This window comes from Bos mutus, chromosome 2, assembly GCF_027580195.1.
Source record: "Bos mutus isolate GX-2022 chromosome 2, NWIPB_WYAK_1.1, whole genome shotgun sequence".
Lineage (NCBI taxonomy): Eukaryota > Metazoa > Chordata > Mammalia > Artiodactyla > Bovidae > Bos > Bos mutus.
In genome coordinates this window covers 13,723,601-13,749,959 of record NC_091618.1, presented here as the reverse complement: position 1 = coordinate 13,749,959, position 26,359 = coordinate 13,723,601, and the positions used below count along the sequence as shown (strand labels likewise).

General features: G+C 41.0%; 1 protein-coding gene across 1 annotated transcript; it reads left to right on the top strand.

Moving 5' to 3' along the window:
- The first annotated feature begins 11 nt into the window (after window positions 1–11).
- SNRNP40 (small nuclear ribonucleoprotein U5 subunit 40) lies at window positions 12–25,833 on the top strand. Its single transcript, XM_005906177.3, has 10 exons — window positions 12–210; window positions 3,010–3,139; window positions 4,789–4,882; window positions 6,597–6,762; window positions 7,810–7,932; window positions 15,884–16,004; window positions 18,211–18,293; window positions 19,374–19,435; window positions 24,690–24,793; window positions 25,326–25,833. Exons 1-10 carry the CDS (start codon window positions 67–69, stop codon window positions 25,373–25,375), a joined length of 1,077 nt encoding a protein of 358 aa, XP_005906239.2. The 5' UTR covers window positions 12–66; the 3' UTR covers window positions 25,376–25,833.
- Window positions 25,834–26,359: the final 526 nt, after the last annotated feature.

The window sequence follows — 26,359 nt, the reverse complement described above, 5'->3', positions numbered from 1 at the left end:
GCCAATCGTGAGGTACCTGAGGGGGTCGGCGCGGTCAGTGGCGGCCTGAGGAGAGTGGCTGCCGCCATGATAGAACAGCAGAAGCGTAAGGGCCCAGAGTTGCCACTGGTCCCAGTCAAGCGGCAGCGACATGAACTACTGTTGGGAGCGGCAGGGTCGGGCCCTGGAGCCGGGCAGCAGCAGGCGGCGCCGGGAGCTTTGCTGCAAGCGGTGAGTATAAGGAGCAGGCGGCCTTCGGCCCTCAGCTCATCTTCCTCTCCTCAGCGCTTGCACCTGGTGATCCTGCGCGGCCCTTAACCTGCACTCCCGGGCGGAGCGGGACTCTCCTTCCTAGGAGTTAAAGCAGAGAAACACAGTAAAAGCGGCGTACACCCGGCGATTCTCCCTGCGTTTCTCCATTTGACGCTCGTTTTCAGCGTCTTGACCGCCCTGTGAGGAGATGTTAGAATTAAGAATTAAGGATCTTGAGCTAAAAACCGGGACCAGGGTTTTGACTTCTTAAATGTTCCAGGGATCCAGTGTAGAATAAACGATAAACGTTCAGAAAACTTGGAAGATTGGATGGATGAATGAATGAATGAACGAAGGAAGGGGGGAAATGAATGCCATTGGCTCGTTTTGGGGACTTGGGAAACTTGCTTTTCGCTGTGTTTCTCTGCACTGGTATTAATAATAACCAAAGAATAGTTACCATCCATTGAGCCCTTGTGCTGTGTAAATGAAAACTCTATTAATCTCGGTAACTTCCTAAGAGTTAGGAAATATTATCCTATTTTGTAGACGACTCATAGCTCAGTTGGTAAAGAGTCTCCCTGCAATGCAGGAGACCTGGGTTTGATTCCTGGGTCAGGAAGATCCCTGGAGGAGGAAATGGCAATCCACACCAGTATTTTTGCCTGGAGAATCCCAGGGACAGGGGAGGCTGGTAGGCTACAATCAATGGGGTCGCAAGAGTCAGACATGACTTAGTGACTAAACCGCCAGGAACAGCTTTTAAACTCAGAATCCATGCTCTTTAACTACATTTCCTGTAAAATTGAGGTGGTGATCATACCTCTGCCTGTATCCTGTTAGGCTCAGCTAAGGAAATATATGTCTTCCTGCCCCCCACAACTCCTCAACCAGCTGGTCAGCAAATGTTGGCACCATCCTCAAAATATATCCAGACTTGCTACCACTTCTTCCACCTCCTGGCTTCCATGGTGGCTCAGACAGTAAAGAGTCTGTCTGCAACGGGGGAGACCCAGGTTCAGTTCCTGGGTTGGGAAGGTACTCTGGAGAAGGAAATGGCAACCCACTCCTTTTTTCTTGCCTGAGAAATCTCATAGACAGTGGAGCCTGGCGGGCAGCAGTTCATGGGGTCACAAAGAGCTGGACATGACTGAGTGAGTGACTAACACTTTCTACCACTTCCATCACTAGCTCCTGATTTAAGACATTAGGGCTTCCCTGGTGGCTCAGAGGTTAAAGTGTCTGCCTCCAATGTGGGAGACTCGGGTTCTATCCCTGGGTCGGGAAGATCCCCTGGAGAAGGAAATGGTAACCCACTCCAGTATTCTTGCTTGGAGAATCCCATGGACAGAGAAGCCTGGTAGGATACAGTCTACAGGGTTGCAAAGAGTCGGATACGACTGAGCAACTTCACTTTCACTTTCACTTCACTTATCTCATCTGGCATTATTGCTGTAGGATGCTAATGGTATTCCTGTTTCTGTTTATGGATGCTCAGTCTATTCTCAATCCAGTAGCCAGAGAAATCCTTCTAAACATAAGATCATATTACCCCCTACTGAAAACTTTCCATGGTTTTTCACGTCAGTCAGAGTAAAACTGAAATCTTGACAATCTTTTGCCCTCTTTCACTTGACCTCTCTAATCTACCAATTTTCCATTGCTCGCCTTTCTCCAGTCACAGTGGCTTCCACGCTCCTCCTACAAAGTCTTTGCGTTTGCTCTGCTCTCTCCACATGGTTTACACTCAGCTCTTCCCAATCTCTGCTCAGATAACACTTTTCCACTTTCCTGACCAGCCCATTTTAAATTGCCATACCCTGTGCTCACCTACATTGCTGCTTTGTTTTTCTCCATAACACATGCCACCGTCTATATGTTTTACTTATTTCTGCTCACCCTCCCTCTTTTCTGTCCTTCCCACTAGAACACAAGCTTCATTTTTTATCTCGTTCAATACTGTTTCCTAAGTGCCTGGGACAGTACCTGACACAGTATTTCTTGAGTAAATGAGTAAGCTGGAAACTGCTAAGGAGATTTGCAGATTATTAATAGTGTACTTCTGTCTGACGAGAATATCAGCCCGGGTTTCTTTGAATTGCCCACTACTGAGACTGGTCTTAATATCCAAGACCATAATCAAAACTACTTTCTTCAGTAACCTGTACCCTGCAGGGTTGTTGGAAACATTAGTTCAATCATTCACTCATTAAACGAACTAGAGACTGGGAAAACAGTGTAATGTTACACTGGTAAGGTTCCTGCACTACAGAGCCCTTCTCATGGCAGAGCAGGGGAGACAAACTAAACAAATACATAAGAAACATTATTTCAGATAGTGATAAGTTATTTGAGGGAAAACAGTAGTGTTGATCAAATACAAAAGAGAGGTAGGGTGCTGCTTAGGCTTGAGTGTTCCAGGAAAGATAAGAGAAAGCACTGGAAAGAAACCACACACAGAAAGATCTCAGGGAAGAGGCCTCCTGTCAGGGGCAACAAAAGATCCTGAGGCAGAAATAAGTTTAACATGTTTGAGCCATTAAAATTTGGCTATGGGAGAGCACGTGAAGGAAGAGAGTTAGTGTAACAGACACTGGAAACTTCAGCAACAGAGTATCAAATTGGAGGCATAAGTTATATGAGAAGAGTTGCTGTTCTCTAAATCAGGAGAAATACACTCCATCATTGTTTCCATTGTCCTTTCCCTGTACTCCCGGTTCCCCAACTTTTCAGTCTCCTTTGTATGTAATAACTACACTGTACTTCTCATTTTTTCAGGGTCCTCCAAGATGTTCCTCCCTTCAAGCCCCAATCATGCTTCTCTCAGGACATGAAGGGGAAGTGTATTGCTGCAAGTTTCACCCCAATGGATCCACCTTAGCATCTGCAGGATTTGACCGACTGATATGTAAGGCATAATTTTTGAATCTGGAGTAATTGCTGTCTGCCAGTACTGCCAATTATACTGATTATTTTTTAAAACTTTCAGTGCTATAAAAGGTATCAATCTAAATTGGTCACATAACAAACTGTGTGGCTAATAAGCTAAAATAGAGTCATGAAAATACTGAATGATTTTGAATGTAGAACTTAGGGTCCATGTGGTAAATACAGTAGGAGTTATATCACCTGCTGGAAAGTGAGTTGCTCTAGTTTGGGAATTTCCTCTTCATGGAGGCAAATCTCAAGCCGATTTAGCAAGCCTAAACTTTAAGATCTACACTTTAAGGCTAATGAGAGTAATGAGGAGAGAGAACTTTTTCCCCAAAGATATGAGGCTCTCTTGATCCATAGCCTCAGAATCTTAGCATTCAGGAAGGAGGAAATCCTAACATGGCAACTCACTTGGATAATGTACTTGTCTCTTATTTGGATCTGCTACCAGATTCTCAGCTTCCAGTCAGAAACACCCATTTGGGGAAAATAAGTAGAAATCATATTGAAGAAGTCATGAGAAAAAGCAAAAGAGAAGGTTACAGAAGCATCTGATGCTTCCTCTGGCATCATTTGCCACATTGTGAAATGAAATGGGTCCTTTGACTCCGTTCTATTAACTGTGCCTCAGGGTGAATGACGTAGAAGGCAATGGCAACTCACTCCAGTGCTCTTGCCTGGGAAGTCCCATGGACAGAGGAGCCTGGTAGGCTACAGTCCAGGGGTCTCGAAGAGTCGGATACGACTGAGTGAATTCACTTTGATTTTTCACTTTCATGCATTGGAGAAGGAAATGGCAACCAACTCCAGTATTCTTGCCTGGAGAATCCCAGGGACGGGAGCCTGGTGGGCTGCCGTCTATGGGGTCACACAGAGTCGGACACGACTGATGTGACTTAGCAGCAGCAGCAGCAGGGTGAATGATGTCTGTTTTGATTTCAGTTTCTAGTTTGGTGTTCCTTAAACTTACTGGTGGCCAAGTCTCTAGAAGGCTTAGGGATCTTAGCTGAACATACTTTAACTGCTGATATACTTAATTTCATCAAACAAACTAGAAGCAGTTTTATCTGCAGGAAAGTAACTCTTAAGTAGCTTATTATGTATATAGTGTTCCTTAATAATACTTATCAAACTTCACTCTGTGTTGGACCAAGCCCCCTAAGAATTGGAACTGTCTCTATTCATTTACCTTATTTTACTCCAGCACTTGGAATAGGTATTTAGTACATGTACACTAAGTAAATATAGTATAAAGTCATTACCATGTGACTTTCAAGTCAGTTGCAGCTTCCAAAGTTTCCCGTAAGTACCATCATTTTGCAGTCTGCTTCTACTCATAGGAGACAACTAGCTGTGAGTGCCAACTTTTTAAAAGTATGGAAGAAAACTTAAGATTTAAAAAATTATATCCATTATCTAAAATGTTTTTATTTTATGAAATGTGAAAACGCTGCATTATTTTTGTTCTAATGTAAAGAAGATATTGTTGATAGAATTAATGGTGTTTCAAAGCAGTGTAATTTCAGAACTGTGGTTCTAGTGAATTCTTAAGTACCCTTTCCATGGCCAGTAATAGTTTTCTTTTGCCTAGTAATGTTCACAGAGCCCCTGTCTCCCTAACAGTGTTGTGGAATGTCTATGGAGACTGTGATAACTACGCTACATTGAAGGGACACAGTGGAGCAGTGATGGAGCTTCATTATAACACAGACGGCAGGTGAGTATTCTGCATTGTGGATGACGGCTGCTGCTTATATTAATTCTTCTTGGCATCCTTTCATATTTCATCCCTGAGTTTTCTCTTAAAAGATCGTGCTATCAAAAATTACTGCATTTTGAACAACCACCTTATCATCCTATCACTGTCACCCCAAGTAAGGTATTTATTGCTCCATAAGAAAGTCACTCAGTCACATCCACAACCACATGGTCTGTACAGTCCATGGAATTCTCCAAGCCAGAATACTGGAGTGGGTAGCTATTCTCTTCTCTAGGGGATTTTCCCACGCCAGGGATCAAACCCAGGTCTCCCGCATTGCAGATGGATTCTTTACTGTCTGAGCCACCAGGGAAGCCCATTGTTCCATGTATGTATTTATAATATCTAACATTTCAACAGCCAGAAAATTTTTTCATTTTTAAGACATAAAATGTAATTTCCTTCTGTAGAAATTAATTATTTTTTATTATAAAAGTAGTGAAACAATTTGTTGCAAGAAAACTAAAAAAAAAAAGGCAGGAAAATGACAAAATACACTACAGCCACCAGGGAAGCCCATTGTTCCATGTATGTATTTATAATATCTATCTAACATTTCAACAGCCAGAAAATTTTTTCTTTCTTAAGACATAATATGTAATTTCCTTCTGTAGAAATTAATTTTTTTTATTATAAAAGTAATGAAACAATCTGTTTCAAGAAAACTAAAAAAAAAAGCAGGAAAATGACAAAATACACTACATTTTTATCATTCTAAAGATAATCACTGTTAATATTATGGTATATTTTTCTCAAGAGTTTTTCCTATTCAAAACAGTTTGATTTTTATGTATGTATTAGAACTACTTGTGTAAATTCCCTGGCAGTCCAGTGTTTAGGACTCAGCGCTTTCACTGCCATAGCCCAGGTTCAGTCCTGGTTGGGGAACTAAGGTCCTGTAAGCCACACAGTCAAAAAAAAAAAAAAAAAAAAAGCTCTTATACAACACAATCTTGTCTGCTGTTTTTACCCTTAACATTATTCAACTTTCATTATCTGTTCATTATGACATTTATTATAAATATTTTAACAATTGAATAACTTTATAATAACCATGGATTATATAAAAATGTAATTCTACAAAATTAATTAATCCCATTCAGTATTTCAGTAAACGTTTATTGTCTTACCGCTCTTACCTCTAAAATTTTAGAGTTCCTTGAATAACTAGGTACATAGCCTTGTGTGGTTTTCCTGTTTGAGTAAAGAAATCATTATAAAATCAATCATAACTTAGAAGTCATTCTCAGAGGCAAAATAAAAGCTTTGATTTTTAGAGAAAGAGTTAGATTTACTGAGCCAGGAATTGCTACTATCTGTCTTACTTCTGCAGCAGGGAGTGATTATACATTTTCAAGTGGAAGGATGTGTGAAATGTAGTATATCACAGAGGAGGGAAAGATTGAGAAGACTGCCGTATTAGATGTACAACATGTCATGGGGACTGACAAAGGGAAAATTTTTTTTACATTTATTAGAGTAGACCTTATAACTGGGTCTAGACTACTATTAGGATTTTGGTACATTGGGTGAGACATTCCCGAAGCAGGTGCCAAACTGTCAGAGCACAGCATGTTAGTGATCTTGAAGACTCGGGTGCATTTTGACGAGTAAGGAAGACAGATTGCTGTTCCTTGTCTTCACTTTTTTTTTTCTTCCTCTTGCTTTCTAGTATGCTCTTCTCAGCATCCACAGATAAAACTGTGGCGGTGTGGGATAGTGAAACAGGCGAGAGGGTTAAAAGACTGAAGGGGCATACTTCCTTTGTGAACTCCTGTTACCCAGCCAGGAGGGGCCCCCAGCTTGTTTGCACTGGCAGTGACGATGGTACAGTCAAGGTGGGTGTTGTCTGTCTCTGTGTTGAGGGTTTCTGAGGCGACAAAATGTGAAACTTACCTTGTCTTCCCACCTATGCTATACCCTTCTCTCCACAACTTTGTTTTATCACACATTTCCCAAAACAGACTCTTTTTAAAATACATTTCAGATAATAAGCAGTTGAGGTTTTTTTCTTTTTTTATGAATCCTACAGACTGTTACAACCATGTAGAACAGTTGTCACTTGGAATAAAGTAGACCACCATCCAAGAATAATTAGATTCTTGACTTAGTGTTTACTTAATTATGTGACTTTAGGTCACTTTTCTGATCTTCAGTTTCCCAGTCTTTAGTGACAGTAATATACATGTCTTACAAGGATGTTTTGAAATTTCAGTCAGTGTATAAAAAGGCCAGTACATGTTGTTTTCAAAGCTGTTGCTGAGTGAGGATGGAGCCAGGGTAAGTTAAAGTGCTAGAAAGCCCTCTCACTAGGACCCAGCTGGTTTTCATCCTCAGTGAGTATTTACCTGGTTGCTGTAAACTGTAGTTTCTAGAGTTCTGATGCAGTTGATTCTGACAGAGTTTTGCCAGTTTTCTGCTTTTGTAGAGGGACAATCTTTGGGCACTCAGTACTCTGCCATTTTCACTGATGTAACCTCCTCTCCATATGTATCTCTATATATTTTTTTTAATGTAAGTTGTAGCCGAATAATGAATTAAGATCTACAATTTCAAAACACTGGTCTAATATCCTTTGTGTAGAACAAATGAACTAATAAACATGGTGAAGATGTCCAGTCTAAAGGCATTTAATTAACCACATGTGTTCAGACTTTTAACAAAGAAGTCTGAAAATATAACCAAAGTGATTTATTCTACCAGCATTCAGATATATTGGCAAAATTATAGTCAGTTCTCACCATGTTGATGGGATAATCAGACAAATTTCTGAACAGGGTCCCTTTACTGATGTTTTCACTTCCACAGTCCTTAGATTTATGGGTGTACTGTGCAGTTGTTTCTTAGAGTGATGTTACTGTAGACTGTCTTGTCCTCTTTTTCAGCTTTGGGATATCCGCAAGAAAGCGGCCATCCAGACATTTCAGAACACCTACCAAGTTTTAGCTGTGACTTTCAATGATACAAGTGATCAGATTATTTCTGGTGGAATAGACAATGATATCAAGGTATTTTAGATGTTTATGTTATATTTACTTTTCACCTGTCTCCATTTACAGAGGTAAGTCTTTCCAACTTCTTAACTTTGCACTTTATACCACCTAAGTGAAAGATAAACTAGAACTTGTTTTCTTTCTGTCTTGTCTTTATTGACTTCTGTGTCAGGGTTGCATTACAACTTATATGGTCCCTGTCCATCAGGGACCAGGCAGTTTATATGAAGTGAGAAGTCCCTGTGTGGGAACTCTGAAAAATGAAGGGTGTATTCCCTGAGTAACAGCATTTGAAACTTTTTTTTTTTAACCTGCATTGCCTTCATTGAGATAGCAATAAATCAGTTTGTGATTCTTTACCCTAATCTTTCAGTGTGTTTTTGTTTTTGAAACTATAGAAAGGAAGTTTTGGGGGATCCGTAGCTAAGAATGTGAGAAGGTAGTGATGTTGACGAAAAGAGGCAATAGACTTCTTGATAGTATAATATAGCTCAAGCTTTCAAGTAATTGACTTGGGGTCTAATCTCAGTTCTACTGTTCTCTAATTTTTTGTGACTTCACGCTAGTTCTTTAACTTCTTTCAACTTCTGTTTTATGTGTGTAGTAGGGGTTAACAATATCTATCGCGTAGAGTTGTCTTGGGCATTAATGAGCCGAATGCAGTAGAGCAGTAGAGTAGAGTTTCTGGACATAGCAGGTGCCAGTAAGTATGAAATGTGTGGGGGGAGGGGGCAGCGACTCCGTTTGTCTCTGCTTTTACTTATTGGCTTCCTTAGGTATTTCAAAGACTTTGACTTACCTTATGCTTTATCATGAGAGTAGTAATTATTGGGTAAATACTCAACTTATTATGTTGTTTCTACCTAGAAATTGTACTGTACTCCCATCTCTCCTTGCCTCCTTTGCTGTTACTATGGATGGAATGTCATTTTATCTACAGGTAGTCCCTTAAATGGAAAGATTTCAACCTTTCTTTCCTGTCTCTGGGACCTTATGCTGTCAGTTTTCCCAAATCCTATCCTTTTAACCAACTGTATTGCTTCTTATTAGCATTTCATCATGCTCAGGTCTTCTCTTGTTGGGGAAAGAGTCTGCCTTCAGTTCCACATTGTCTTGTTATTGCCCTTTCAGTCTTCCCCTTTACAGCCAAACTTCTTTAAAGATGGTGATAGTGGTTACAATCATAATACTGTTATCATCATCCTCTAACACTTAAGTGTGTTAGGCACTGTTCTCAATGTATGCTGTGCGTGTTTGTCCATAAGTCGGGTCCAACTCTTTTGCGGACCCTGCCAGGCTCCTCGTCCTTGGAATTTTCCAGGCAAGAATGCTGGAGTGGGTTGCCATTTCCTACTCCAGGGGATCTTCCTGAGATCAAACCCGCATCTCATGCATCTCCTACATCAGCAGGTGAATTGCTTACCACTGTGCCACCTGTTGTTCTTAGAGCTTTACGTTATAATTCTTTTAAGCTTCACAACGGACCTATGAAATAAGTGCTGTTAATGGGCTTCCCAGGGTCGGAAAGAGTCGGATAGGACTGAGCAACTGAGCACACACACAATACCATTTTACCAATGATTCAAAACCCAGGGTTTGGGCCCAGAGTCTTGCTCTTATTACCTGTGAGAAATCCCCTGAATATTTTCTACACTCACTGTCTTTAATGCCTTATCTCCCTTTCATTTCTCGATTCCATGTCTCCTGACCACTGCTCATCAGTCTGGCTCTGCCTCCGTTGTTTTATTAACACTGTTCTCTTCAAGGTCACCAGTGATCTCCCTGGTACTAAATCTAGTAGATCCTTTTAGTCTTTGTTTTTTTTAAACTTGCTCTGACAGTATACTTCCCTACCCTTTTCATCAGGCATAGCCATCAGATACATCTGCAAGCTATTCTGTCTATGCATTTTTTAAATGTTGTTATTCCCCAAGGTTCTTTCCTCAGTGCTCTTATTATATTCCTTTCCCTGGGCAATTCCCATCTAATTCTGTGACTCTAATTGTCATTTCTATGCAGATAACTCGATGTTCTCAACCCACATCTTCAGATCCAGACCCATATATACAGCCAGCTACTCAGCATCCCCATTTGGAGTACCTAAAAATTCACCATTTCCAAAATTCAACTTCACGTCCCTTTTCCACCCTATGACTCTTTGGAGACTACGGTCAGAATGTGGGTGCTTAATTAGATCACCTCCACAGCAAATGCATTATTTCCCTGAGTGAAGTTTGGGAACCCACTATCATTAGAATCGCTAGACAGCTTCTAATACATTGGAGGTGGACTGGTGTCATCTAGCCATGGTAATTTTCATACTTTTAAGTTATTATTATAAAAATGTACCTACTGTGAAATTAGATGCTCCCCGGTAGTCTAGTGGTTAGGATTTGGTGCACTCCCTGTTGTAGCCAGAGTTCAGTTCCCAGTCAGGGCAGCCTTTCCCCTGGGTTTCCCAGGTGGCACAGTGGTAAAGAATCCTCCTGCGAGTGCAGCATACTCAAGAGACACAGGTTCAATCCCTGGGTTGGAAAGATCTCCTCGAGTAGGAAATGATAACCCGCTCCAGTATTCTTGCCTGGGAAATTCCATGGACAGAGGAGCCTGGCAGGCTACAGTCCATGGAGTTGCAAAGGGTTGGACACAACTGAGTGACTGGGGACACATATGAAACTAACCTCTTTTTAGTATACAGTTCTGTGGATTTTAATGCTTATGCAGATTCATGTAACTACCACAGACAGGACAGAACAATTTCCATCACCCAGAAAAATTTTATAGTACTGTTCTGCATCAAACCCTCTACTCATTCCTAATCCCTACAAACCGTTGATCTCTTTCTTGTCCTATAGTTTCTATTCCAGAATATCATATGAATAGAATCATACCATGTATGACCATCTGAGACTGACTTTTTAAACTATGAGAATTTGATCTTTTCATAACTGTGGGGATAGACGAGCCTAAGAATAATAATCTCATGCTAGTAAGTCCTTTTTAAAACAAATAGTGTGGCTTATTCTGGGCTCTTTGTCTAAACTGTTTTGGGACCTTCTATAAACAAGTAGGCTTCCCTGGTGGCTCAAACAGTAAAGAATCTGCCTGCAATGGAGGAGATCTGGTTTCAGTCCCTGGGTCAAGAAGGTCCCCTGGAGAAGGGAATGGCTACCCACTCCAGTATTCTTGCCTGGACAAGAATTCCATGGACAGAGGAGCCTGGCGGGCTACAGTCCATTGGGTCACAAAGAATTGAACACAACTGAGTGACTAGCACTTTTAACTTTCATAAACAAATATATTCAGTTGTACTTTAGTTCTGAAGGCAATGAGTTTGTTTTTAGGTTTTGAAGGTTTTCCATGTCTTCTCAGATACATATATGTACCTTCTCTTGGATCAGTTTTTTCCTCACATAGCTAATCTCAGTCTTTGTTGATATATACCAATTTTGTTCTGAAATCCAAATTTATCTCAAATATGAGAAATATATAAATAGAGTCCTATGAGTACAGCACTTAATGACTCTTCATCATAGCCTTGTAGGCGCTTTTTTTTTTTTTTGGCTAAAGTATAATTGATTTACAATGTTGTACTAGTTTCTGGTATAAAATAGAGTGTTCAGTTATACATATGTATTCTTTCTCATATTCTTTCCCATTATGTTATATTACAAGATACTGAATATAGTTCTCTGTGGTATACAGTAAGACCTCATTGTTTATCTGTTTTCTATATAATGTGTGTGTTAGTCACTCTGTCATATCCAACTTATTGCAATCCCATGGACTGTAGCCCACCAGGCTCCTCTGTCCATGGAGTTCTCTAGGCAGGAATATTGAAGTGGGTTTCCATTTCCTTCTCCAGGGGATCTTTCTGACCCAGAATTGAACCCAAGTCTCCCACATTGCAGATTCTTTACCATCTGAACCACTAGGGAAGCCTGTGGGTTGCCATGCCCTCCTCCAGGGGATCTTCCCAACCCAGGGTTCAAACCCAGGTCTCCCGCATTGCAGGTGGATTCTTTACCAACTGAGCCACCAGGAAAGCCCAAAAGTACTGGAGTGGATAGCCTAGTGGGTTGCCATGCCCTTCTTCCCGGAATCTTCCTGATCCAGGAATCGAATCAGGGTCTCCTGCATTAAAGGTGGATTCTTTACCAGCTGAGCTACCAGGGAAGCATATAGTAGCTTATATCTGCTAATCCCAAACCCCTAATTTATACCTTCCCCATTCCCTTTCTTCTGTGGTAACCATGAGTTTGTTTTCTATCTCTGTGAGTCTGTTTTGTAAATAAGGTTACTTGTGGCATAGTTTAGATTTCACACATACGGGATATATATACACACACATATATGTGGCTAGTCCTTTGCCTAGAATCCCCAACATTGGATATTGCCATGACTGGCTTAGTGTTTTCTCTAAGTATGAGCTCAGACATATCTTTTTAATTTTTTTCCAGCTGCCCTGGGTCTTCGTTGCTATGCTCGGGTTTTCTCTAATTGTGGTGAACAGAGCTGCTCTTTGTTGTGCCCAGGTTTCTCGTTGCAGTGGCTTCTCTGGTTGTGGAGCACAGGCTCTAGAGCGCATGGGCTTCAGGTGTTGTGGCCCACGGGCATAGTTTCTCCATGGTATATGGAATCTTCCTGGACCAGGGATCCATCCTGTGTCCCCTGCATGGGCAGGCGATGTATTTAGTATTTTTGGCTGTCCTGGATCTTCGTTGCTGCACAGGCTTTTCATATGTATCACTATCACAAATTATGCTGCTGTATGCAATGTATCCAATATATCTGCGTGTGAAGCTTTCCATATTTAATTACTTCTTAGAATAGATTTCTAGATGAAAATCAGTGTGTTAGCAAATATAAGGATAGTTCATGTTTTGGATACAGTTGTCAGATTGTTTTTTGATGATAGCAGTTAATAAAGATGGTATTTGAAATTAGGTTGCTTTAGTTATTTTATTTTGCTCCTATATAACTAAGGGGTATGCTAGAGGAATGTGAAACCATCCATAGAATTTCAGTCTTCTCCCTATTTAACAGCATCCTGTTCTGACATGCTTAGGGATGAGTAACTGTTCTTGGACCCAGAAAGACTCTGAATAGTACGCAGGCCCTCATAAGTTTCTTTTTAAAATGCAAAAGGGAGGCTCCTTTTCCATCAGAAATAGACTCAGAAAATGTCAAACCTGAAAGGGACTTTAGACATCTCGTCATCTCTCTTATTGTACAGGTGACTAAAGCAAAGCTCTAAAAGGTTAAGTGATTTGGCCAAGATCAAATAGTCTGTGGTAGAGCCAGGACTCTCCAGAGGGCCAGTAGTCTTACAACTCTATCATATTGCTTCTACTCAATTAACAAGTATCCTTTAAGCAGACAGGGGCTTACCACTCTTGAGCTTGCTTGACAAATCCCTGCACTGCCTTACTACGTTAGGAAGTACTCCTGAAGAGCCTGGTTTTTGTTTGCTTCTCAGTCTCTCAGAGAGCACTGCCTATTCTGGGACAGGAGGAACAAATAGGGAATGGAAGGCCCTCTTAAAATCTGGAGTGAGCAAATTCTGATTATATTTGTGAACAAACACACAGTTCCTGTTAGGCTCTTGAGATTTTCTTCCTGGGTATAGGATTGTGGAGTCAGAGGAAAATGAATAAAAGAAGAAAATGTGCTTCTGTTTGGTGGCTTGAAGATCTGGTTGGCATTTCTTGTAATCTTGAGCTCTAGTCAGAATGGGAGGTCAGTTGGTGAATTTTTTTAATTTATTTTTTTAACATAGTCCCATCTGTGTTCTCATCCTTTCCAATTATTTGGACCAGAAGGCTCTTTCTAGAATCTGATCAACTCATTCCACTACTCTACCCTTCTGTGGCTCCCCAGTGAGGGAGGTAAAGTCCAAGCCAGTCATTCAAAACCTTTCATGAGCTGGCCTTTGCCTGCCTATCACTCAGGCATTGTCTGCTTCCTCTCTGCCCATTTCCCTACAACCCAGCAATTTTTTCCTGTCCCTCTGCTTTCATGCATCATCTTTGCCTGGGAATAACCTTCTACTTTGTCTAAATAAAGAAGTACTTCTTGGGAATTCCCTGGCAGCCCACTGGTTAGGATTCCCTGCTCTCACTGCCAAGGACCTGGGTTCAGTCCTTGATCAGGGAACTAAGATTCCACAAACTGCGTGTCATGGGAATAAATCAGTAAATTCTTTTTCCATGCCCTGCTCAAGTGCTTTATTCTTTGTGAAACCTTCCCTTTCTCACTCCCATCCGTGTACCATGGCAACATTAATCCCTCTGCCCTCTTGGCTGTTGCCCCTTGTGCAGGCCTCTCGTCACTTGTTTAGCTCCTTGAGAACAGAACAACATTTCTTTTATCTCCAACAGTGCCTGCCACAATCACTGAACAGCTGATTAGGACATCTGCAAAATATTTTGCTTAAATTACTGCCCTACTCACTCTTCCTCTGGCAAATCCCGGATACATTTTGGGTATACAAAACAACGTGTGCAGGCCCCAAAGTGGAAGGTCTGGAAATAGCTCCCAAGTGCTGTGAAGGATGATGAATTTCATTCTCCTAAAGAGCTAAAGGTTTCAACAATGCCTTCTCTGAAGAGAAGGAACAATGGCTTGAACAAAAAATGTCAGCCACTTCAAGCTTTCCTGATTATTGAGGCAGCAAACATCCTGACACAAAAATCATTGTGTATAAAGTGTGCTGGGTTCCACACATGAATGAGTTATTGATGGGGAAAGTGGAGTTGTCTGCCGTATGTATTGCTTTGACAAACTCATTTCTAGATGAGGAAAGTGCCTTAAAGGGACAGCGGAAAATTTAAGTTAGAAAAACTGTGGCAATATTAAATCAAATTTGGATGAAATTTTGTATAACAACAGTGACCTTAACAGAACTGCTGTTCTTTTTCCACATGACATTCCAGACCATTTCTGTTGCCTTTAATGTATTTCTTTTATGTAATTATAAATAACTTTTATATTTTTCTTATTTGCTTAATAATAGTTTGTTTATAAACATTTTTACATTTGATCTTCAGAATGTTTTTAGGATTTGCTTAATAATAGCAACCAATTAGAGGGCCTGCTGTGTACCAGGCATTCTATCTGTAATCCTCACAAAAGCCCTAAAAAGTCAATGTTATCCCCATCTTACAGGCCAGAAACAGGCTCAGAAGGGTTAGTGGCCCAATAATACAATACATAACTCATTAAGTTGCAGTGACTGATTCAGCCTGGCCCTAAACCCTCATGCATTCCACTTTGGTCTTCAAAGTCTAGCATAAGCGCCTGTAGTGTTACAGTGTGTTTATGAGCCATAACTTAATAAACCATTTATTTTTTTCTGTTTGACATTAGGTTATTTTCAGCTGAAGTGTTTCTCTTAGCTTTCCTAACCAGAAAACCGTGAACTTAAACTTTATTTTTCTTTTAATGTGGTTTTCCATCGTATGTGTATATATGTATTATGACATTAAATGAACATTTTTAAACCTCTGTTTTTGTATATTACTGTGTTATGTACATTTTACATGCAATCAAAATGCCTTTTTCAAATGAAGTCATTTAACTGTGTTTATATAGTTGTTTGCAATAGTTTGTTTCTAGTTACAAAGAATCATAGATTGTATTTTAAAAGCTACTTTATTTTTTTAATTCCTAATACATTTTGTTATGAATTGAAAATAACCTCTTTAAATCCTCTTATGTTTTGTTAATATTTTGACATTCATTAGTTTATATTTTTCTAGCCAAACTTAGTAACTTTAACTCTGTTTTTAGAAAGACAGGAGTTTTTCCTTCTTTGACAGAAATTCTATATTTTGTGGTAAAGTAGTGCTTGGCCCAGAGGCAGATTAAGAAGGGATGCCAGTTTTCCCAGGTCGACTCTTTAATAACTGTTTCTTTGCTGTTCACAGTTTGATTTCTGGGAGTGTCACCTTGTTTTGTTCTGTAGGTCTGGGACCTGCGCCAAAATAAGCTGACCTACACGATGAGAGGTCATGCAGATTCAGTGACTGGCCTGAGTTTAAGTTCTGAAGGCTCTTACCTCTTGTCCAATGCAATGGACAATACAGGTAACTTTGGAAAGGAAACCTCTCCATGTCAGTTGCTGTAGACCCTAAATAAAATGGGCGTTAGGTGCTCGAAATATGTGCTGGGGTAAAAGAGAGTCCAAGGAAAGAGCCCAGGATGGCTTGCAGGTGTCCACCAGGGCAATTAGGAAAACAGGTTGTAATAGAAAAAACTTTGGAAGAGATGGTCAAGAAGCCATGATGATAGTCCCAAATCTTCCATCTAATCCCTGAACATCTTTACACATAGCATTTGTTCTTTCTGGGCATCAGTTTCTATACTGATAATGTAGAGAGTTCCAAGCTCAGATGATCAACAGACCTATTGATATCTCACTTGTACTCTTTCTGCCAGTCTATCTTCCCTCCCTACTCCAAAAGCATCGATGTGACGAGAGGTCCTCATTAAAACACCTCGATTTCTGGATTTACACTAACACACTTGTCCTTTCTTCACTTGTTTTTAAGTTGTTGGGTGGGAGGATGTGTTTTCCATAGCAGAAAAGGAAGATGACATCTTGGATTATATGCTTAATACTGAAGGAGTTTGGAAATGCCCCTCTGGTATACTAAAATGTTTTCACTAACATTTTGTAATGAAAACTGTGCCTAACCCTCAAAGTGAAGTGAAAGTCTCTCAGTTGTGTCTTAACTCTGCAACCCCATGGACTGGACAGGCCATGGTCCATGGAATTCTCTGGGCCAGAATGCTTGAGTGGGTAGCCTTTCCCTTCTCCAAGGAATCTTCCCAACCCAGGGATTGAACCAAGGTGTCCCACACTGCAGGCAGATTCTTTACCAGCTGAGCCACAAGGAAAGCCCAATAATACTAGAGTGGGTAGCCTATCCCTTCTGCACGTGATCTTCCCAACCCAGGAATCAAACCAGGATCTCCTGCTTTGCAGGCAGATTCTTTCCCAACTGAGCTATCAGGGAAGCCTAGCACTCAAGGGGTGCTCAATAAATACTTGCTGAATGAATGAACATCCTTGCCTTCTGGCTGTATTCTCAGCTGAATAGCAAACTTTCATGTGTAGTTTCACCTTTTTATGCCTGTTTAACTTCAAGGATTGTTGGCTTTTTTCCCATACTCAAGTAAAATTACAGCACTCAAATTTCACTGTACATTTAGCTTTAGTTAACAATGGCTGTGGCCACTGCTTATTGTGGGTATTTATATCCTATTTCAGTAGATTTTTGATTGTCTAATTCTAGCATTGTTTGTTAAAAGGAAAGGTAAAAAAAGAAAAAAAGTGAAGTCGCTCAGTCGTGTCTGACTCTTTGTAACCCTATGGACTGTAGCCTACCAGGCTCCTCCGTCCTTGGGATTTTCCAGGCAAGAATACTGGAGTGGGTTCCCATTTCCTTCTCCAGGGGATCTTCCCAACCCAGGGATCGAACCTGGGTCTCCCTCATTGTAGGCAGACACTTTACCATCTGAGCCATCAGGGAAGTCATTATAAGGAAGGGTGAGATTTCCTAAATGGTTTTTAAAATAAAAATAAGAATTTCTCATTATAGGTATATAATAAAAATTACAAATTCATTTTATTGTTTATTGCTGCCAATCTTAAAGCCCTTTTATGTATCATCTTATTTGACCTTTAAAATATTTTTTAAAAAAAGATCAAATGGCATTCTCATTTTACAAAGGCACCCAAAGCACAGAGAATCTCACTATTTTCCTGATATTTTCCCCATATATATAGCAGAGCTAGAACTGGATTCAAAGTTCACTTTTTCTATATTGGCCTTGATTACAATTAAATTGTCAGATTTTCCTGTGAGCATAACTGGAAAAGCTTAGTCCCGAGTTTGATTTTTATAGATTGATTGTCACAGTAGTCAGTGGTGTTTAGATTGTCATGTTGAAACTTTGCTAGATGGGACTCAGGTTTACAGAGGAATCATTGGCAATATGTTTTGTTGAAATCAGTATCGCACTCAACTACTTTCTGTTGCAAATACCAGCAGTGTGTTTGACATTTTCCCTTCCTACCTTCTCAGTGTCTTTAGTCCCTGTTAAGGAACTTGAATGCATTTCATTCCCGTTAGTAAAAGAAAAAAGGCTTATTAAATAGCATTGTACCACGTTGGTCTTTCTCCACCCACTAAATAGCATCTGTCATTGACATGATACTGGTTTCAGCTGGGTTCTCAGGAAACCGCTGTCTGATAACTGTTTTGTTTTCTTTGTTTGAATTTGCAGTGCGGGTCTGGGATGTCCGGCCATTTGCTCCCAAAGAGCGGTGTGTGAAGATATTTCAAGGAAATGTGCACAACTTTGAAAAGGTGAGTTCTGCATGGCAGAGGAATTTTACTGTCCATTTGATTCAAAGACATTTAAGATGATGCTAAGGATATAGAGATTAATAGCTCTCCTTAGAAGGAGCAGCATTCCAGTAACACTTTTGTCCAGCAAAACTGCTCTTGCCAGAAATAAAACTGACAGCAGCATAGGCAAGGAGGCACTCATAGGCAGATGGTGATGGAGTCCTCAAATTTAGGACTTCCCACTTCAACAAGATGCTTCTGTTTTCTTAATTCTTTGGGAACTTTGACTCTCACAGGTCAGTGTTCCATATGGGACTCAGACTCCCGTGGCTGCTACCCAGATGACCTCCCTCACCCTCCCAGTGACCAGCTCTTAGAGTCCTCAGATACATCCCTTCCCTCAGTAAGAACCACAGGCCAAGCTCTGAGAGACTGAAATTTTGCCAAAACTCTCAGATGAGCTCTTCAAAGCAGCTTTTGCTCCAGACAGTTTGTTAATATAGACTAATGTTTTCCTTTTGAGAACCCATTAAGGTTCACTGAATCTTTTATTTGATTTCAAAATAAAAGAATTTTATTTAAAGATAAATCAAATTTTATCTTTTGTTAGAATTGATTTTATTTTTATTTTCTTCAAGATAAAAATTTTAATGAGGATCCAGATAAATGAGCAGAAGAAGCCCCCATTAGTAGGCAGAACAAAATTTTACAGCCAGGTCCACTGTTAATTTACTATAAATTAAGCAGTTTTGGTTTGAAATATATCAAAATAGGCTGTCTTGGGCCACAGAATATAAGACAATTGTTGATTATATGTTGCAGAGAATACTTAAAACTCTGCTCAAGAGGGCGATTTCTCTAGCAGTCCAGTGGTTAAGACTCCACACTTCCACTGAGGGGAGCACAGGTTCATGCCCTGGTCAAGGAACTAAGATCCTGCAGGCCATGCAGCACAGCCCAAAAAAACCCCAGAAAACAAAAAACTGTACTTAAGCATTTAAAATCTCTTAATTAGTGATGCTATAGTCTAATCAAGAGGGGTGCATACATTTGGTACAGTACTGTATTCATTGGATTCCTGCCTGTTCATCATTATAGAATCTTCTGAGATGTTCTTGGTCACCTGATGGAAGCAAGATAGCAGCTGGCTCAGCTGACAGGTAAGGATTACTGGACATGAGGTAAAGAATGATGTAGCTATGCAGGTATCTTCTCTTGTTTGATACATGAAGTGCCAGTACTGAGCCAGAGCAAACATTGAGTTATAGCTGTACTCAGAGATGAAGCTGTATGTAGTGCAGTCTGAAGGGTTTAAAGATCTTGTGGACAAATACATCGTTTCTACCCTCTTTGGATACATTTTAAACCTGGAAGGTAAACCGTTTTTTTGGTTGTTAGATTGCCTTTGCCAGTGAAATAAAATTCAGACTCCTAATCTGGCTCCAGTTCTCTTCATGAGATTCTTCTGCCATGCTTCAGTTCATTCACATACATGTTGTGTTATTACATACTCCTCCCCCACCGTCAATCACCACAGTGCTTCACTCACGTGGAACTTCTCCTGTTCTTACATTCCTTCCTAGCCTCCATTATCCAAACTCCTGTATCTCCCTAGTAATCTACCTATATTGTATCTATATACTTACCTGGCCCTCTCTCTCCCTTACCTGTTGGGCATTACTAATTGCTCTTTTTTCTGGGTTGTAATCACATTATATACACCTAACCTTTATTAGCAGTCATTGCATCTTCAGTTCAGTCTCTCAGTCGTGTCCGACTCTTTGCGACCCATGAATCGCAGCACACTGGGCCTCCCTGTCCATCACCAGCTCCTGGAGTTCACTGAGACTCACGTCCATCGAGTCAGTGATGCCATCCAGCCATCTCATCCTCTGTCATCCCCTTCTCCTCCTGCCCCCAATCCCTCCCAGCATCAGAGTCTTTTCCAATGAGTCAACTCTTCGCATGAGATGGCCAAAGTACTGGAGTTTCAGTTTTGGCATCATTCCTTCCAAAGAACACACAGGGCTGATCTCCTTTAGAATGGACTGGTTGGATCTCCTTGCAGTCCAAGGGATTCTCAAGAATCTTCTCCAACACCACAGTTCAAAAGCATCAATTCTTCGGTGCTCAGCTTTCTTCACAGTCCAACTCTTGCATCCATACATGACCACTGGAAAAACCATAGCCTTGACTAAACGGACCTTTGTTGGCAAAGTAATGTCTCTGCTTTTGAATATGCTGTCTAGGTTGGTCATAACTTTCCTTCCAAGGAGTAAGCGTCTTTTAATTTCATGGCTGCAGTCACCATCTGCAGTGATTTGGGAACCCAAAAAGATAAAGTCTGACACTATATCCACTGTTTCCCCATCTATTTCCCATGAAGTGATGGGACCGGATGCCATGATCTTCGTTTTCTGAATGTTGAGCTTTAAGCCAACTTTTTCACTCTCCACTTTCACTTTCATCAAGAGGCTTTTGAGTTCCTCTTCACTTTCTGCCATAAGGGTGGTGTCATCTGCATACCTGAGGTTATTGATATTTCTTCTGGCAGTCTTGATTCCAGCTTGTGCTTCTTCCATCCCAGCGTTTCTCATGATTGCATCTTATAGTAAGACAAATATAGTGGGGCAACCCCTACTAAATTATTTGCTCCTAGAGATCAGGGAATGAATCTTACTCATCTCTGAATCCAGGGCAGTGCTTGACCAATTCTAAGCAATATTGCATGAATGAATTCCTAGCTCAAGGATGGTCAGATTTTGTCCTGCATATCAGCTCAGCTATTAATAATACCCAACTGTGTTGGGAATGATTCAGAGCTGGATCTGAGTTCATTGAGAAAAGTGTCAAGATTGCTTGGTGAGGATGTGGCAGAATGCGGGCTAGATATTTTCCAACCCTGAGCTGAATCAGTTTAAACTGCCTGAGGAATTAAATGATGAATGAGAAACAGAGAAGGTAGAGAATTCTTTAGTGAGATGCTATTTTATTTGGTATGCCTACGGTGACGTTATTTGGGAGGGAGTCAGATGTTGAATAGGGATGTTCAAGTGCCCAGGCTTTTGGGCCACAGTATGGGATGGTAAATAATGACGAGGCCCTGGGGACTTACCTGGAGGCTCAGTGGCTAAGACTCTGCTCCCAATGCAGGAGGCCGGGATTCGATCCCTGGTCGGGGAACTGGACCCCACATGCCACAGCTAAAGATCCCTCATGTCACAACTGAGACCTGGCCCAGCCAAACAAATAAGAATAACTATTTTATTTAAAAAAAAAAAGAATGACGAGGCACTCGGATGGTAGACTCTGGGTTTAGCTCCCATTGGGAAATGTTGTTAGCCCTCTTCTGCTTAACCCCATCTTTCTCCCAACTTAGAGATTTTCCTGCTACTCAATGAAAACAGGCATCATCTTATAAGCAGTAAGCCTTTCCCAGGCTAGCTTGGGCTTTCAGCGTATTCTGGAGTTTTCTCCTACTTGGGGCTCTAGCACAACCATAAAGAAGCCTCACTTTGATCTGTCCCACACCTTTCTGACCTGTGAACAATTCTGAATAGAAGATTCCAGAATCCATTTTTTTTCCCTTGGCACGTTTAACGCCAGGGGAAAATGGGTGAATATTTGAGTATTTTATGGCAGGGGAAAGGACCCAGGTAAAACTGTGCCACATTGCTGGTTTGAGTCCTGGTGGTTTAGCAGGTTACCTTGGAGAGGGAATCTAAAGGATTTTCAATTGCCAGGTTTCTAAAGAAGACCGTGAAAAACAGGTCCACGGTTCAGATGTCTTACATTCTGACAGAGTAAGAACCTTTCTAGGTATTTGTACATGATTTTCAGTAGAGCTGTATCTTTCCTGTGTGATTAAGCTTTTAAATGATGTCTACCTAGCTATTCTGAGCAGTTTGTTTCTGACACTGGCTCTTTTCTAGCTTTCGGTGTCCTCTCTTCCCTCTTTCCCTCCCCACTGTTCCTTTAAACCTTGCATGTGGAAGCATGGCTCTGGTCTAGGGAAAAGCCTGTCTGTCTACCTGCTGAGGGTTGGCCACATTTCACAGGCCACCTCACCAATTAGCCTCAAGTCAACAGCGCTCTGTTACATAAGGAGCCTGATTCCTGCCGAATGTTGCCATCCCAGAATAAGGAGAGGATAAGGCCCCTCTAAATTTAGCATCTAATTGGCAGCCGTGGAAAGTGAGGCCTTAAAGTAAACCCTTGGAGATCTGGACTTCTGCTGGCTTTTATATGCCTGGATAATGTATTCTTCTCAGAAAACTGCTTTTCAGCTTGGCCTGAATTTGGCAAATTTCTCTTCCCTACTTGTAGTTCACCTAGCTACTCCTGTTCAGATTTGAAACCTTTCAAGAGTTCCTATCAAGGACTATGAAATGACTGGTCAGTCTCTGCTGTGAGTGATTTATTCAGTGTATTGATTTCATGTGATTCTATTTTGATAACAATTTATTTATTCATCATAACAATAGTGAAAGTGAAGTCGCTCATTCGTGTCTGACTCTTTGCGACCCCATGGACTGTAGCCTCCCAGGCTCATCTGTCCATGGGATTTTCCATGCAAGAGTACTAGAGTGGATTGCCATTTCCTTCTCTAGGGGATCGTCCCAACCCAGGGATCCAACCCGGGTCTCCCGCATTGTAGACAGGCGCTTTATCATCATAACAATAGCTATCATAAATTCTGTGTGCTGGGCACTTGGCATACATTATTTCATTATTTCATTTCTCTCAACCAAGCTGTGAGATCAGCATTGTCTCCATCATTACTCCATCATAAGGCCCTCAGAGAAGTTAGGTAAATGTCTAAAGGCTACTTAGCTATTAAATAGTTGAATTGAGACTTGAACCCAGAACTTAACACACTTTTTCACTATGCCACATAGCCTTAGCTGGATTAATGAGGACAGTTACTGTGTGTGACAAGACACTGGGGAAAACCTGAGCATTAGAGCCAAGGAGTCTAGAGACAGACGGGGTTCCCTCTCCTCCGCCTTGCATGGAGTTTTTATTTATTTCCTATGGGCTTCCCTGGTGGCTCAGAGGTAAGTGTCTGCCTCCAATTCGGGATACCTGGGTTCAATCCCTGGGTCGGGAAGATCCCCTGGAGAAGGAAATGGTAACCCACTCCAGTATTCTTGCCTGGAGAATCCCATGGACAGAGGAGCCTGGTAGGCTACAGTCCACGGGGTCGCAAAGAGTTGGACATGACTGAGCAACTTCACTTTCACTTTGACTTTATGGAGCCTAAACCTTGTGAGCTACACTGTAATTAAGAAGTTCTTTTTTTTTTTATCTTCATTTTAAACTAAAAATGTAATGTTCAGAACTAGGCATTTTATAATCATGTACTGATGAGTATACCCTTTAGGTGTTGATTGAACAAAACAAATATGTGAATAATTGGTATAACCTATTTGAAAATCATCAGCCTTTTAAATGTACCAGCATATTTTCTTTGCATGGTCATGTGAAGATAATATCTATTTATTTTACTTTCAGCTTAAAATGACCCAAACAAGGCTGAAGGTCAAAGAAACTTCTTTTGGCAGGGGTAGAGGGAGTGAGAGGTGGCAAGGGACGCAAGGCATTTGAAGGTAGTAAGAGAAAGGAGAATACTGGAATATATATTAAGAATTTTAATTTTAATTCTGCCACTGATGAACTGTGTAACCTTGGAGAAGTCACTATACCTTAGTTTTCTTTTCTGTAGAATAAGTTTAGCTAATATCTGTTGGCCCCTTCCCATGCTAGCATTAAGTATTTTTCTGCCCATGAATTCAGTGCAAGATCTGGATCGAGTGTGTATTTGGGTTTAAGACATTCCTAGGTATATAAGAAGTTAACTACACCCTAATTATATTGGGTGCTCTTTTTTATTAAAAATATTTATTTATGTCTGCATCAGGTCTTAGTTGCGGCCCTCGGGATCTTTCACTGTGGCATGTGGGCTCCTTTCTAGTGGTGGCACGCAGGCTCAGTAGCAGCAACATATGGGATCTTAGTTGCCTGACCAGGAATTGAACCCATGGTCCTGGCATTGGATGGTGGATTCTTAACCACTGGACCACCAGGGAAGTCTCTGGGTGTTCTTTAAAGATTTCTGTGTGGGAGCTATAGGAAGAACCATTTGTCTGTCTTCTCTGTGATCTTTCCTATTTAAGAAGCTTGTATTAGAAAATACCAATAATTTAGCTATTCCTGTTTCTCCACTCAGTTGCTCATGGGCAGGATCCATGCCTTATTTGTAATCTATATTCCTAGTTTCTAAACATCAGAGCACAGTTCAGTAAGTATGGAGTCACTAAATAAAAGGTTGCTTCCACTTCCCTTAAAAAGCCATACTTCTTCCTTACCCTTAGTTCCAGGATGCCTTAGCCTTACTCTTCATGATATTTGCAGGTTCGTCTACGTCTGGGATACCACAAGCAGGAGGATTTTGTATAAGCTACCGGGCCATGCTGGCTCCATCAATGAAGTGGCTTTCCACCCCGATGAACCCATCAGTAAGTCTGTCCTGACTGGGAGTTTACTTGCTTCAGGTCTGTGATTCAGTGATATAGTTGGATAAAAGAATGATGTTTCTTAATGTTCAGATATAAACCAGAACTTAACTTACCTTTTATTGGCTAGCTAAGCTAAATAATGGGACTTGAATTTCTGAGAAAATATAACTTTTTCCAGGGCTAAGAATAATAAGCAGAAGCACATTTACAAAATGACTAGCATAGACATTGATTCTTCTCTTCTAGAATGACTGAGATCTTTTTCTTAAGGCTTGACTGACAAGGAAAATCAAGATTTAGACCCTGATAATGTATTTCCCATAGCACGGTCCACCCTCATGGTTTTGAAAGAATTCGGATTGAAAAGCCAAGCTATAGTTTCCTGTGAATGGTTATTAGGAGAAGGGGAATGTAAGCTAAATCCAGTTGCTCTTTTATACCAAAATTGCCTCTTGACATAAGAGCCCTTAAACACCAAGTCTCCTTGAGCCTTCATTACTTCCAGTTATCTTCTCTGTTCTCTTCACCTCAGTTCTCTCAGCATCCAGTGACAAGAGACTATACATGGGGGAGATTCAGTGAAGATACGGAATGGAAGACTCCACAAGACTGCTTGACCCTGAGACCTCAGACAGCGTAAGTGGCATCTAATGATGTCCAAGCCAGCATCCTCCCTTCAGATGAAGATTGTTAGTAGCAAGAAATGAGGAGGAGGTAGCTGTGTTCCAAACCACCAGTGTCCCAGTTCACCACGATGACTAAGGCAAGCTTCCAGTGGCCTCTTAAAACCACATGCCAGATTTTAGGGATTGTTTTATTTTTTCCTCTTTTTTTTTTTTTTAAATAAGGTTTCTTCAAAAGGACAGACATTGGTTGGTTCATCATTTCCTGTTTCCTAATCTAGGCTGAAGACAGGGAATGTGACTGAAATGTATTTATCGGGTTTTTGTTTTTGTTTAGTTCAATAGCTTGTATGTTTTCTTTCTTTGTTTCTCTGACTCATTTTGTATTAAAAGCCAACTAGATGCCTTTTTACAGAAGCCATGTGGATTGAATTTATTGCTGTCTTTTCTCTGAAGCTTGATCACTATAAATCTGAGAGCATGGTGTGACCAGGGGATACATACAATCCACTTAAACTTCAGAGAATCTGAACATGGTCTGTGTCTACACTGCCAAAAGCACTTTTCTGAGCAGCAATCCCTACCCTCAGGTTTCCTAAAGTGGGCAGGTTTGCAGCATTCTCAGCCGGTAGCAATAGCATTGGCTGGAATGGCTCAATTCAGAAGGAATATGAGAGGACCTCCCTGGTGATTCAGTGGTTAAGAATTTGTCTTGCAATGCAGGGGATACTGATTCCATCCCTGGTCTGGGAGGATCCCACTTGCCATAGAGTAGCTAAGCCCGTACACCACAGCTACTGAAGCCCACATGCTTAGAGCCCGTTCTCCACAACAAGAGAAGCCACCACAGTGAGAAGCCAGTGCACAACCAGAGAGCAGCGTCCGCTCTCTGCAGCTAGAGAAAGCCTGCATGGAGCAACCAGACCCAGTGCAGCCAAAAAGA